The sequence below is a fragment of the Glycine soja genome, chromosome 2 (genome assembly GCF_004193775.1).
Source record: "Glycine soja cultivar W05 chromosome 2, ASM419377v2, whole genome shotgun sequence".
In the NCBI taxonomy this organism is placed as follows: Eukaryota; Viridiplantae; Streptophyta; class Magnoliopsida; order Fabales; family Fabaceae; genus Glycine; species Glycine soja.
In genome coordinates, this window is record NC_041003.1 from 25,674,499 (window position 1) to 25,687,556 (window position 13,058).

The following is a 13,058-nucleotide window of genomic DNA, read 5'->3' on the forward strand; positions in this document are numbered from 1 at the left end:
GAGGGTCAAATGGACTTACCCTAGAGCCTAGGGCCATTTTGATGGCTCTAGTCCCAAGTAAGGGATCTAGGTTGGCCTACACTAGATTAATATCTAACACAAGATGATGGTATAGGGAGAAAAGGGGGCAAACCAACTCCTCATCTTCGAATTACTCGATACTCAAATGTTACTTGGTTGGGTTAGTCTACAACTCCCAAACATTGAACATGATAGGTGAGGGAAGTTGATTGTGTCACCAAGAGATGTTTGGCTCCACTACTAGAAATGTCATTATATGGAGATTTGCATGTGGATTTTCATGTAAATCTATCGTGGATAACTAGTTCTTTGCAAATTTTAAAATCTTCAGGTATGATTTCTTATGAAATTATAGTGGCAAGACAGCGATAAACATTTTAAGTGGAAGTAGATAGATACTTCAGTCGAACAATCTATACTACATATGTATCCACTGGAAATTAACTTGCATATGTATTGATAAAAGGATTCAATGGTGTTATATTATAAACAACAGTTGGCATGCTGGCAATGAATGATATCCATTCCCCAAAAGCATTTCTTCCAATGTGATACACATTATTTTGAAGTGTTTTTATTATTAAAGCATACAACAGAAAATACTAATACAAAGAAGACATATTATAACGCAAACTTGAAAATGAATCAAGTTCTATTCGTCAAGCTCAATAATCTTCACAACTGAGGAGTCACCAACTTTCTGGCATACAACAACTCGATCATGTGCCTTTATGATACCAAAAGCCTTGCCATGGTCTAAAGCAACCTTCAAAATTGATTCATTTGTTGCACTTTTAGACTCAGCCTGCACCAAAAAGACATGCTTACATGTTAACAAGAGCATGACCGCAAATAAACTTCACTTTTATAGTTTTGTAGTGGCTGACCCCAAAATGCATGGAATAAAGGAATATTCAAATCCAAACGAAAGTGACACCCCTAGATCATAATTCTAGAATTGCTTGTGATGAGGGAAATAAAAAGACAGATAACTTTCAATCTGGAAATAACAGCTAATCATAATTCAGATTTAGGGTGTAAACGGTGTTAGTTTCGAAATTAGCAATTAGATGTTTAGGCCTTGGAATATCCTACTTTCAACTAGACTTGTATTTTACTTGTTATTCTGAAATTGGACTTTGTTAAGTTTGATAGTAGAATCTTTTAATTGTTTTGCATTATGTAAGGCACATTCAGTTTTAATATTTAAATATTAGATATGTAGAATAAGAATTTGAGGTTTTGAGATCTTCCATTTCTTCCCATTCCCCATTTTACATAACTAAATCAATTGACGTCAAATAATTCTTACTGGATGTCGTGGATCTGCAAGCATAGGGAAAAGACCTCTCACAATAAGTGATTGCCTTGCCTGTCATAGAATCATAAAAGAAAACAGCAAGAACACATTAGTTTCAATTAAAAATGTTATAATACAAGTGAAGAAAAGAATAAAAACTAACAGTCAGGTTAAAGAAAGTTTATAATCACAGATTAATAGCATTTTTCCTCCATTTTCCCTATCAAATCAAGTTTAATTACATTTATATAATGGCTAACGAGCAAAGTTTTATGTGCTAAGGATTATCGACAAGGTTTCGAGGCATTGCTTGTATGATTAGAGGATAAACCAAAAGGAAGGTTCACCGTAGTGCTTCAAAGAGAAATTAACCAATGTACAAAAGTCTAAGTTAACATAGAACACATAAGAATTGATAGCTTGGTCATAAAATCATTATTCTACTGTATCTAAAACTAAAGTTATCAATGGTACAAGAAGCTGACACAATTGGGAAAAAATTCGAATAATTTTAGTCAGTAGTCTAAGAGGAGCTAATTCAGTCAGGCTTAATTATCAAGCTCCATTACAGAATAATATATAAAAAGCACAGTTTCAATAAATTATTCTGGTGCCAAAAAAGACTGGGCTGACTCAAGGAACCTAATCATGCTGACTCTGACTTAAAACAGACCAGCCTCAGGATTCATTTGAATATGATGGGTGCCCGAGAATGATTGGGTATTATTATTTCAAATAGAAAAGAGATTGGCATATTAATCTACTGTCCCCTTCTCCCGGAGCACAAGCTTGGCAACATTCAAGAGAAAATCACCAAAAGTGCCTCTCCCTCACAAACTGTCCTTATATTTATTATTCTCTCCCTCAACTAACTCCCTAAAAGATTAAAAAAAATGAATAAAAAAGATAAATTCTAAAGATAAGCTATGATAACAGAATCCTAATTTGTTGATCTATGAGTTGGGCTCAATCAGAATATTCCTGAAACAACTCAAGTCAAGTTGTTCATTAAATACCTCAAAAGCTCCAGTGAAAGTCCATCGAAGTTGATTTGTCTTTAGTTGAGGAATGACAACGGATATCACAGGCATGGTTGGACGGTACTTAGCAATCAACCTACACATTTACACAACAGATAACTCAAATGATTTGTTAGGAAGACATTAAAAGTGCAACAAAATAAAATGCAACTGTCAACTCAACCCAACATGAACTGAGAAGGTATTAACATAATAGCTTAATTATTAATAAACAAGATATGCATAAACATTTGCATTGATGACCAAAGCATTAGAAAATTCTCAAAATAATAAAAGGAGAAATGAAACCTTGCAGCCCTGCCAGATGAAGTAAAGCAAATAATAACAGAAGCCTTAACCTTGATGGCTGCCCGTACCTACATGTTGACACAAGGAAATTATTCCCAAATATGTGTTTTACTAAGCACAAATTTCTATAAGCGAGTGAATAGTGTAATGGCTGTGGGAAAAAATTTAAACAACCCCAACTAAAATTTAGTGGAAAAGACAACATTACCGCAGAGGAAGCTATTGATTCCAAATGAGTCATCGGCTCTCCAACAAATTTGACAGCCTTCTTGAAATACAAATCTTGATTATAAACTTTCTCTGCCTGTAAAGAGCATCTGGTTATGAAAATGTCTGCCTAGTACCCTAGAAAGCATTCACACATTCAATGTGTTTGTGGCCAAACGTAGTGATTGGTTAAAAAAAATACATTCTACTTCCTACCTCAGCACAAATTTTTCCAACAGTGGAAATAGTCTCTACAGGGTATAACCCCCGCAAAGTTTCTGCCCCAAGAACAATTGCATCACTGCCTAAACCAACAAAATGAAAATAAGAAGAAAAAAGAAATTAGAGATGATACAACGATGGATAAACACCATAAAAAAAGGAGTATTGATAAATAAATAGAAACATGTAGTGATTCAAAGCTATTGTCTAGATAATGCATAAATCCATCAAAAATGGAAAAAAAATAAAAATTAGAGATGATGCAACCTTGGATAAACACCATAAAATTGAAGGAGTATTAATAAATAGAAACGTGGAGTGCATCCAATGCAAGTGTCAAGATAATGCATAAATCCATTAAAAGGATTTCAGAAAATGAAAGAGAGAAAATCTCAGATTTCATAAAATGGAGTTTTCATATCAACTAACTCAACTGAAAACACAAACATCTCTAGTATTTAAACAGTTATAACAGCCAATAATAGTAACTGTCAACTAACCTAAGGTTAGTTGAAGTTAACTCACACAACTAACATAGCTAAACTGTAATTACAACAAAATAGGGAGTAATTCTACTCATCTACTCTAATTACCCCCCCTGTGGCAAGCTCATGAGGGGTTGACCAAAGTTCTGTCAACAACTCTGAGCTTGTCTCTGAAAACAGTAAAGTTGGAAGGAGACAGAGATTTGGTGAGGATGTCAGCATATTGGTCATCAGTAGGGACATGAATAACTTGAAGACTCTTCTCCATAACCTTTTCTCTAACAAAAAACAAGTCCAGTTCCATATGCTTGGTTCTGGAGTGTAGAACTGGGTTGTGAGCCAAAGCCGCTGTGCTCATGTTATCACAAAAGACCACTGGTGTGTGTCTGAATTGTAATTCAGACAACAAAGTCTAAATCCAAGTCACTTCAGCAGAAGCAAGAGCCAGGCTTCTATACTAGATCTAGCCACAACTTTCTGCTTTTTAGACTACCAAGACACTAGATTAGGTCCCAAAAATATTGCTGCTCCTGAAGTTGATCGCCTGTCATCTGGGTCTGAAGCCCTCAGCATCACAGTATGCTTGGACAGAAAAATTGGAAGATTTAGAAGGCTGCAACCTTAATCCCAGAGTTAGAGTCGCATTCAAATATCTGAGGATTCTCTTGACAGCTTGCCAATACTGCTCTGAAGGGTTAGACATATTGGCACACCTTATTTACAGAGAAACAGATTTCTGGTCGTATTATAGTGGCATACTGCAGGGCCCCAACTACAGATCTGTAAAGAGTACTTGTTCTAATGACAGAAAAAGAGAGAGAATGAGTAGAGAGAGAAACACGGGGTGGGAGAGAGTTAGGATCAGAGGTAGGACAACAGTGAGAGATAGAGTGAGCTTACATGTGGATCCTCGACGGACATACTCCGGCAGCAGGGATGGTCAACAACAAAACTACAAACGGGAAAATTGGAGGGACAAGAAGGATGTTTCGTCCTTCTACTTCACAAGATTTCCAGTCGACATCACAGAACAGGACATGTGGCAAAGTTTCAGGAAGTGGGGTGATTTGAGGGAGATCTTTATCTCAAAGAAGAAAAACAGGAATGGTAGGAGATATGGTTTCGCTAGATTCAAGGGAGTGAACGATGCGCATAAGTTAGCGAGGCAACTGGACCAGATTGTCATCGGAGGCTTGAAGTTGTACGTGAACATACCTAAATATGGGAGAGACACGGCAATGAAGACAGTGACACCATCAATACCATTCGGGCATGAGGGGAAGCAGCCAAAAGAAGCACCACATCGAGGACAGCATCAAGCAACAAGGGGCTTGACCTTGTATGCGGCGGTAGTAGCGAGAGACAAGTACAATGCTGGTCAACCGAAGGTTTTACACAAGGAGGCTACCAAGCGAGTCGAGTCACGATCATCGTTACTCCTCAATATTCCTCTGCATGACAAGCAGTGGTTTAGACAAGCATGGGTTGGGCGACTGAAAGACTTGAGCTGGTACGATAGACTTGAAGAAGACCCACGGTGGGGCTTTGGTGTAGAAATAACCCCAAAGTACATGGGGGACAACATGGTGCTTCTACTCGGGCTTACGGACGATACAGCTAAATGCATGGTGAACGAGATAATGGAGGAAGAAGACTCCATGTTCTACTCGCTGGAAAAATGGCACCCGAGCCTAAGAACGGGGCATAGATTAACTTGGGTACAGTGCTGGGGCATTCCACTTGTAGCCTGGGATAAGAAGTACATCCAGCAGATTGTGACCGCAATAGGGGACCTGCTGGATGTTGATGACAATATAGAGGACGTTAGAAGGGTGGACCGTGCTAGGGTGCTCATCCGTACGCCGTGGAGCCCCGCCATCCATCACACTGTAAGTGTCGACATTGGGGGGGAAGCATACCAAGTGCAGGTAGTGGAGGAACTTAGTTGAGGCCCTGAAAAGTGTAACTGCTGGCGACAGAGGGAGATGTGGTTGTCGGAGGAAATAGACTCCGACGACAACTGTTTGGGAACGCCGATAAAGGACACCGGGGGCGCTTTCACCGATGACGAGACGCAAGGAACGAGCGGTCACGGGAAAGCGATTGAGCTACGACGGCCACCAAGTGCCGACACAATAGGGACCTGCGACGGACTGAATCTGTCGGCGACGAAGGCCCACAATGTCGCTTTAACCAACGGTCAACCTGACGACAACGGACCACTAGACATTCCCTTAGTCCAACAGACAAAGCCTCTCTGCCCGACACTACGCATAACGGATACCTGTGCTGCCATCAATGTCTGCCACGTGGAACGACATGAGCTATTGGAAGGAGGGCAACACTCGCAAGTTGAACGAAACCAAAAGAAGGATGGGGAGCAGGTGGGAGTTTTTGACAAACCTGAGGAGGAAGCAAAGGAGCACAAAAGGGGAAATCCAGAAATTAACAGTGTAGGTGCCGTGGAAGGGAGTTTCATTTCAATGGGAAAAGTGGCACGTGAATGCCAGCTGGAAACTGAAGTGGGATGTAATGGGCTTGGAGTTTCTATCGACACCCCCACTGCTAATAAGCCCATGTGCGGAAACAGCCCACAAAAAATAGATTTCGCCCCCAGCAACAATTTTTAATTTTATTCACGAACAAGGTGGCATCAAAGGCAAATTTTAGAAGGCTGTCTAAAAGAAAAAAACATTCCCATCAACACACTACAGCAACAAATGGCAGAGAATGATAAAGGAGCTTCTCCGAACAGTGGGAACTTAGGCCAAAAAATAGATACACCAGTTACGCAGGACACACAAAAAGCCAAACTTTTCACTTCTCAGTTAATGGAAGCAGAAGCTATCGGAAACATGGCTAAAGTGATGGGGATGACATGTGAAATAGACCAACAGAGGCTAATCAACAGAATTGAGGAAATGGAGGAAAAGGATTTGAAGGAGGCAGAGAGATTGGGTGCAAGAATACAAGACCCATGAATATTATTTTCAACAATGTAAGGGACTTAGGGAGAGGGGTAAAATGGGCTGCAATTAGGAGAATGGTCCGGAAAGAAAAAATCGATTTGTTGTGTATTCAAGAGACTAAAACAGAAAACATTGACAAGAGTGTGTGCCAAGCTTTGTGGGGGGACTCGGAGGTAGGATGGGAATTGCAGCCCGCAGCAAACATAGCAGGCGGGTTATTGTGTTTATGGAGTGAAGAAGATTTCAAAGTGCACAGCAAAGTCATAGGCAGTGGCTTCATCTTATTGGTAGGTCAATGGCTTAAGGAGGCTCAACAGGTGCATATTGTAAACATTTATTCACCTTGTGATGTTCAGAGCAAGAGAAGTCTATGGGAGAACATAAAGCAGTTGAAAAATTCTCATAATGGAGGACTATGGTGCATTTTGGGGGATTTCAACAATGTTAGAAACCCTTCAGAAAGGATCGGCAGATGTCAAAGAGGAGAGGCAGATAATAGCATAAAGGAGTTTAACGAGTGGATTGAAGATTTGGAGGTAGAGGATGCACCATGAATGGGAAGGAAGTTCACTTGGTATAGACCGGATGGGTCAGCCAAAAGCAAGCTTGATAGATTTCTAGTGTCACCTGAGTGGATCACCAAATGGCCTGCAACCACGCAATGCACCTTGGACAGAAACTTCTCAGATCATTGTCCGATTATCCTTAGGTCGAAAGTTATTGATTGGGGACCCAAACCTTTTAGGGTTCTGGATTCTTGGCTTCTAGACAGTTCCTTTACAAGAGCTGTGCATGATTGTTAGTCATCTACCCAACAAAGTGGATGGGGGGGCTATGTTCTCAAAGAAAAAATAAAACGACTCAAAAACAGATTGAAGATATGGAATAAGGAGAATTATGGGGACACATATAAGAAGGTAAAGCAGATCCAGAATGAGTTAAGCAATCTTGAAGGGCTGACAATGGATAGGCAATTATCACCCCAGGAGGTAATCTTCAGAAAGCAGCTACAGGAAAAACTGTGGGTGGCTGCCCACTCACATGAGTCCTTTCTAAGGCAAAAAGCAAGAACAAGATGGATTAAGGAGGGGGATTGTAACTCGAGGTATTTTCACCTCATGATCAATAATGTGTCTTATAGAAGCAGTCAACTGAAGGGAATAATGATTGAAGGATCTTGGGTTGACGAACCCCATAAGGTGAAAGAGGCAGTTAGAGTGTTCTTTCTACAAAGATTTCAAGAGCCAAAGCCTTTCAGACCAACACTTGATGGAGTACGGTTCTAGGAAATTAACCATTATCAGAATGAGTCATTGGTAGCAAGATTTAAGGAGGAGGAGGTAAAAGAGTCGGTTTGGGAGTGCAGAAGTGAGAAAAGTCCGGGTCCAGATGGTCTCAACTTCAAGTTCATTAAGAAGTTCTGGCATACCCTCAAGTCTGACATCCTTCGTTTCCTAGATGAGTTCTATGTGAATGGGATCTTCCCGAAGGGCTGTAATGCGTCGTTCATAGCCTTAATCCCAAAGGTATCTGATCCGCAAGGACTATCAGATTACAGACCTATTTCATTAATAGGTTGTGCATACAAGATCGTCAGCAAGTTGTTGGCCAAAAGATTAAAGATGGTGATGCCGTCTATTATAGATGGAAGACAATCAGCGTTCATAGAAGGTGGACACTTATTACATGGAGTGCTAGTAGCGAATGAGGTGGTGGAGGAGGCTAAGAGAAAGCAGATGCCATGCCTTGTTTTCAAAGTAGACTATGAGAAGGCATATGACTCAGTTTCATGGAATTTTTTATTCTATATGATGAGAAGGATGGGTTTTTGTCCTAGATGGATCGAATGGATTGAAGGCTGCTTATCATCTGCGCCCATTTTGATTCTGATGAACTGAAGTCCATCGGCAGAGTTCACCCCCAAAGAGGGCTAAGGCAAGGAGATCCACTGGCACCTTTTCTTTTCAATATTGTAGCTGAAGGTCTAAGCAGATTGATGAGGGAAGCTATCAATAAGAAACTATATACAGGCTTTGCAGTTGGGAGAGACAAAGTGTTTCCATCCTACAGTATGCGGATGATACCATCTTTTTCGGTGAGGCGTCAATGGAGAATATTGTAGCAATCAAAGCCATCTTAAGGACATTTGAAATGGTGTCAGGCCTTAAAATCAACTTTGCAAAAAGCAGCTTTGGTGCAATTGGCATGCCGGAATCGTGGAAGCAAAACGCAGCAAATTACTTGAATTGTAGTTTGTTGGCCATTCCTTTTGTATATTTGGGGATTCCCATTGGGGCAAACCCAAGGAGAAGTCAGTTGTGGGATCCAATCATCCATAAGTGTGAGAGAAAACTAGCAAAATGGAAACAGAGACATATCTTTTGGGGGGAGAGTCACTCTTATTCATTCAATCCTAACCTCTATTCAAATTTATTTTTTATCATTTTTCAGGGCTCCTAGAAGGGTGGTGGACAAGTTGGTATGCATACAAAGGAGATTTCTTTGGGGGGGGAGAAGCCGACCAACACAAGATTGCTTGGGTCAAGTGGGAGACAGTGTGCCTCCCTAAAGACAAAGAAGGGCTAGGAATCAAGGACATCAACAGTTTCAATCTTGCATTGCTTACCAAATGAAAGTTGAACCTATTCAATCATGGTGGAGAGCAATGGGCAAGGGTTTTGGAATCAAAGTATGGAGGATGGAGGGGCCTTGATGAAACATCAAATGATAGTCATGCTTCGTTATGGTGGAGAGATCTAAAATTGGCTATCCACAATCCGCAATATGAGACCACTTTACAGGGAGGAATAGTATGGAAGGTGGGGAGTGGTGACAAGATTTTGGGAGGACAGGTGACTTGATGGTGACACAACACTATTTACAAAATATCCTAGGTTGTATCTAATTTCATGCCAACACAATCAGACAATTCAGGAGATGGGAGTCCAGGAGGTTAATGGTTGGGAGTGGAAATTCGAATGGAGAAGAAATTTGTTCGAGAGTGAGCTTGTCATGGCTGATTGTTTCCTTAATGATGTGAATGGAGACATTATTCAACCTCACAGAAGGGATGCTTGGATTTGGAAGCCACACCCGAGTGGACAGTATTCAGTTAGAAGTGCCTATGATGTGTTGAGAGGAGAGGACTTCGAAGGGGACGATGTGAAGGTGTTTGAAGAGTTATGGAAGCTAAGGATCCCACCTAAATTTGCGGTTTTTGCATGGAGATTACTTAAAGAAAGATTGCCATCAAAAAAGAATTTGATTAGGAGGCAGGTGACAATCATTGATACATTATGTCCCTTTTGCAGGAACTCAGAGGAAAATGAAGCACACTTATTTTTCCTCTGCGACAGAACCCTAGGCAGCATTTCTCCCAACATGTGAATTGTTTGGCCAAGGGTATTAGGGATATCAAATGGAGGTGTTGGTGGCTGGCCCTTACATGGGCAGTGTGGCAACACAGGAACAATATAATCTTTTCAAACCAAACTTTTGATGGCAACAAGGTGATGGACGATGCTATATTTACACTATGGACGTGGTTGAAGGATTTCGCTCTCCCCTACAGCCATTGGTCGTATAACATGCCAGCGGCTTTTGTTTATTAGGATGGGGTAGTAAGTTCAGAAAGGGGTAGCACTTTAACAATGTATCCACCCAGCTATTGGTTCCTGTCGAGATTGATTATAGTCTGATTCTGGAACCATCTGTCTGGAAATTTAACTACTTGTATTCATTGTACCTCTGGTACTTGATTATTTATATATATAATTTATCTTTGCTGATAAAAAAAAAAAAAAAAAGATTTGTAAAGAGTAAGATCTGAAAATCTTTCTGAACCAGATTTAGAGAGTTTGCAACCTGCAACCATAGGAGAAGCAATAGGATTAGCCTCATCCATCCTTGTCTTTGCTAGAAGATCCCGAAGATACTTGGATTGAGTGAGAGTAACAGACCCATCAAGATGATGAGAGACCTCAATCCCTAGAAAGTAATCAAGATCTCCAAGATCCTTTAAGGAAAATACAGTGTTTAGCTGAATCAGTTTAGAATCATTTCCTTTGATTATAATATCATCCACATAAATTAAGATGTACAGCCTAGAAGCTGCCTTAGAGTAAACAAATAAGGAGGGATCTCACTTGCTAGGGGTGAAGTGAAACAGCAGCAAGGTATGCTTAAGTTTATCATACCAGGCCCTAGGTGTTTGTTTAAGCCCGTAAATTGCCTTGTTCAATCTGCAAACCAGTTGTTTGCTAGATTGTTCAAAACCAGATGGTTGCTGCATGTAAACTTCCTCTTCCAGCAGCCCATTGAGGAAAGCATTGTTGACATCTAGCTGTTGGAGAGGCCAGTTATTTAAAATAGCAAGGGTAAGAAGAATCCTTACAGCGACAGGCTTAAGAACTGGGAAAAATGTTTCATTATAGTCATGTCCAAGTCTTTGACGAAAACCCTTTGCAACCACCATTGCCTTATATTTTTTGACAGATCCATCTGGATTGTTTTAGTCTAAAGACCCACTTGCAGCCAATGGCCATTTTGTGAGAAGGTAATTCAACTAGAGTCCAAGTACAAAGCTTGATTAAAGCATCATATTCAGATTTCATTGCTTCATACCAGGTAGGGTTTGAGATGGCAGATTTAACAGACTTAGGTTCAGCATGAGTCAAAGGAAATGTAGGGTTAAGTCTGGGTTTTACAATTCCAGATTTGGCCTTTGTACACATAGAGTGTATGTTTTCTGGTAGACAAAGAAGTTTGAGATGGGACAGCAGAGGCTTGAAGTGGGACAGTGGGTGATAAAATATCATAGCAAGGTGAGGGTGGGGAAATTTGAGAGTTGGTATTAATGGTGGAGGGACTAACAGGCTCAGGTATAGGCTCAGGTGCAGGAAACTGCAGCTGTGAAACAGAAGCAGAAGTGTCAATTGTAGGTTCTGGTGTGGGATGATAAGAAGAGTACAGTTGTAAAATAGGAGTAGATACTAAAGATGGTGAGTCAGCAACAGCAGCTGGAACAGTGGGTAAACAGTTAGGGGAATAGTAGTAGGTTTTGAAGGGAAAAGAGTAGGGTAGAGATACTTTGACTCATTAAACAAAGCATCCTTATGTAAATTCTGCCATCTGAAGCTAAACATTTATAGCCCATATGCGGGTAAAAGTAGCCCAAAAAGACACACTGTATTGAAACTTATGAGAGTTGCAGGGTCTTAGGAGAGGAAAGCAAGCACAGCCAAAGATTCTGAGAAAGGCGTAAGCTGGAGTTTTGTGAAAGTGTGAAACAGCTTCTGGAAAGTCATTCTGGATGGATTTAGATGGAAGCCAGTTAATTAAGTACACTCCAGTGTGAGAAAAGCATGATCCCATTAATGGAGAGGCATAGCAGCCTTGGACAGCAAGGTTAAACCCAAATCAACTATGTGTCTGGGCTTCCTTTCTATCACACCATTCTGATGATGAGTGTGAGAACAGATTAACCTGTGTTGAATACCCTCTTCATTCAAAAACTTTGTAAAAGGTCTAAACTCTCCACCCTAGTCAGATTGTACAGCCTTTATGGGAAAGTTGAACTGAGTATTTACCATAGATTTGAAATGCTTAAACACATCCAGTGTTTCAGATTTATTTTTCAATAAGTAGATCCATGTAAATCTTGTATTAGCATCAACAAATATAACATAATAACTATAATCAGAATTGGATAAAAAAGGTGCATGACCCCACAGATCTGTGAAAACAAGTTCAAAAGGAGTAGAATAGACAGGTAATGAAGGAGAAGAAGGCAGTCTATGTGACTTGCCAACACAGCAATGAGAACAGAATTCTGAAATAGTTTTATTGATTGATGGAATTTTACAAATGTTTGATACAATTTTCATAACATCTGCATTAGAATGACCTAGTCTAGCATTGCAAGTGGCAAAAGAAGAAACTGCACAAGGGGCAGAACTGCCAACAGAAGTATTATTTGTGGAACTAGTTACAGTTTCAGAACTAGAAGTAGAGCAAACAATGGTATTAACAGAGGACTTTGACTTGGGAAGTTGAAGCAAGTTAGGAAATTGGTAAAGACCATCTAGTCCCACCAAGCCCTTGAGGAGAACCTCTTTAGAAACCTGTGATTTCACCAAACAGAAGGTAGGGTGAAATTCAAAATAGACTAGATTATCCTTAAAAAACTGACTCACACTAATCAGATTTTTAGTAATGGAAGGAACAAATAGCAAATTGGAAAGAATTAGAGGAAACACAGGATTTAAAGGAGATTGAAATGAAGTTAGACCTGTGGAGTTAATATCAAGGCCCTGCCCATTACCAATTGTTATCTGGTCAGGCCCTTTAAAGGGAGTCAACTGCTGTATATTTTGGGAAACATTGATAACATGATGAGATGCACCAGAATCTGGATACCAGCTGTTTGAGGGTGCTGAACTAGCAGTAGCTAAATTGGCTTGAGGGGGAGCTTGAGGAGAAATAGTGGCTTGAATTCCAGCATTGTGAACATATGGCATTTGAGGAT

General features: G+C 40.2%; 1 protein-coding gene across 1 annotated transcript in view; it reads right to left on the reverse strand.

Annotated features, from left to right (window-relative positions):
* Positions 1–448: 448 nt before the first annotated feature.
* The window catches only part of LOC114391601 (pyruvate kinase 1, cytosolic-like), a 43,318-nt gene continuing 30,708 nt past the window's right edge, over positions 449–13,058 (reverse strand). The window contains exons 11-16 of the mRNA XM_028352590.1: positions 3,073–3,161; positions 2,858–2,953; positions 2,650–2,717; positions 2,338–2,437; positions 1,334–1,393; positions 449–826 (exon numbers count right to left, since the gene is read on the reverse strand). Coding sequence (XP_028208391.1) covers positions 674–826; positions 1,334–1,393; positions 2,338–2,437; positions 2,650–2,717; positions 2,858–2,953; positions 3,073–3,161 — 566 coding nt within the window. The 3' untranslated portion in view covers positions 449–673. The remainder of the gene's footprint in view (positions 827–1,333; positions 1,394–2,337; positions 2,438–2,649; positions 2,718–2,857; positions 2,954–3,072; positions 3,162–13,058) is intronic.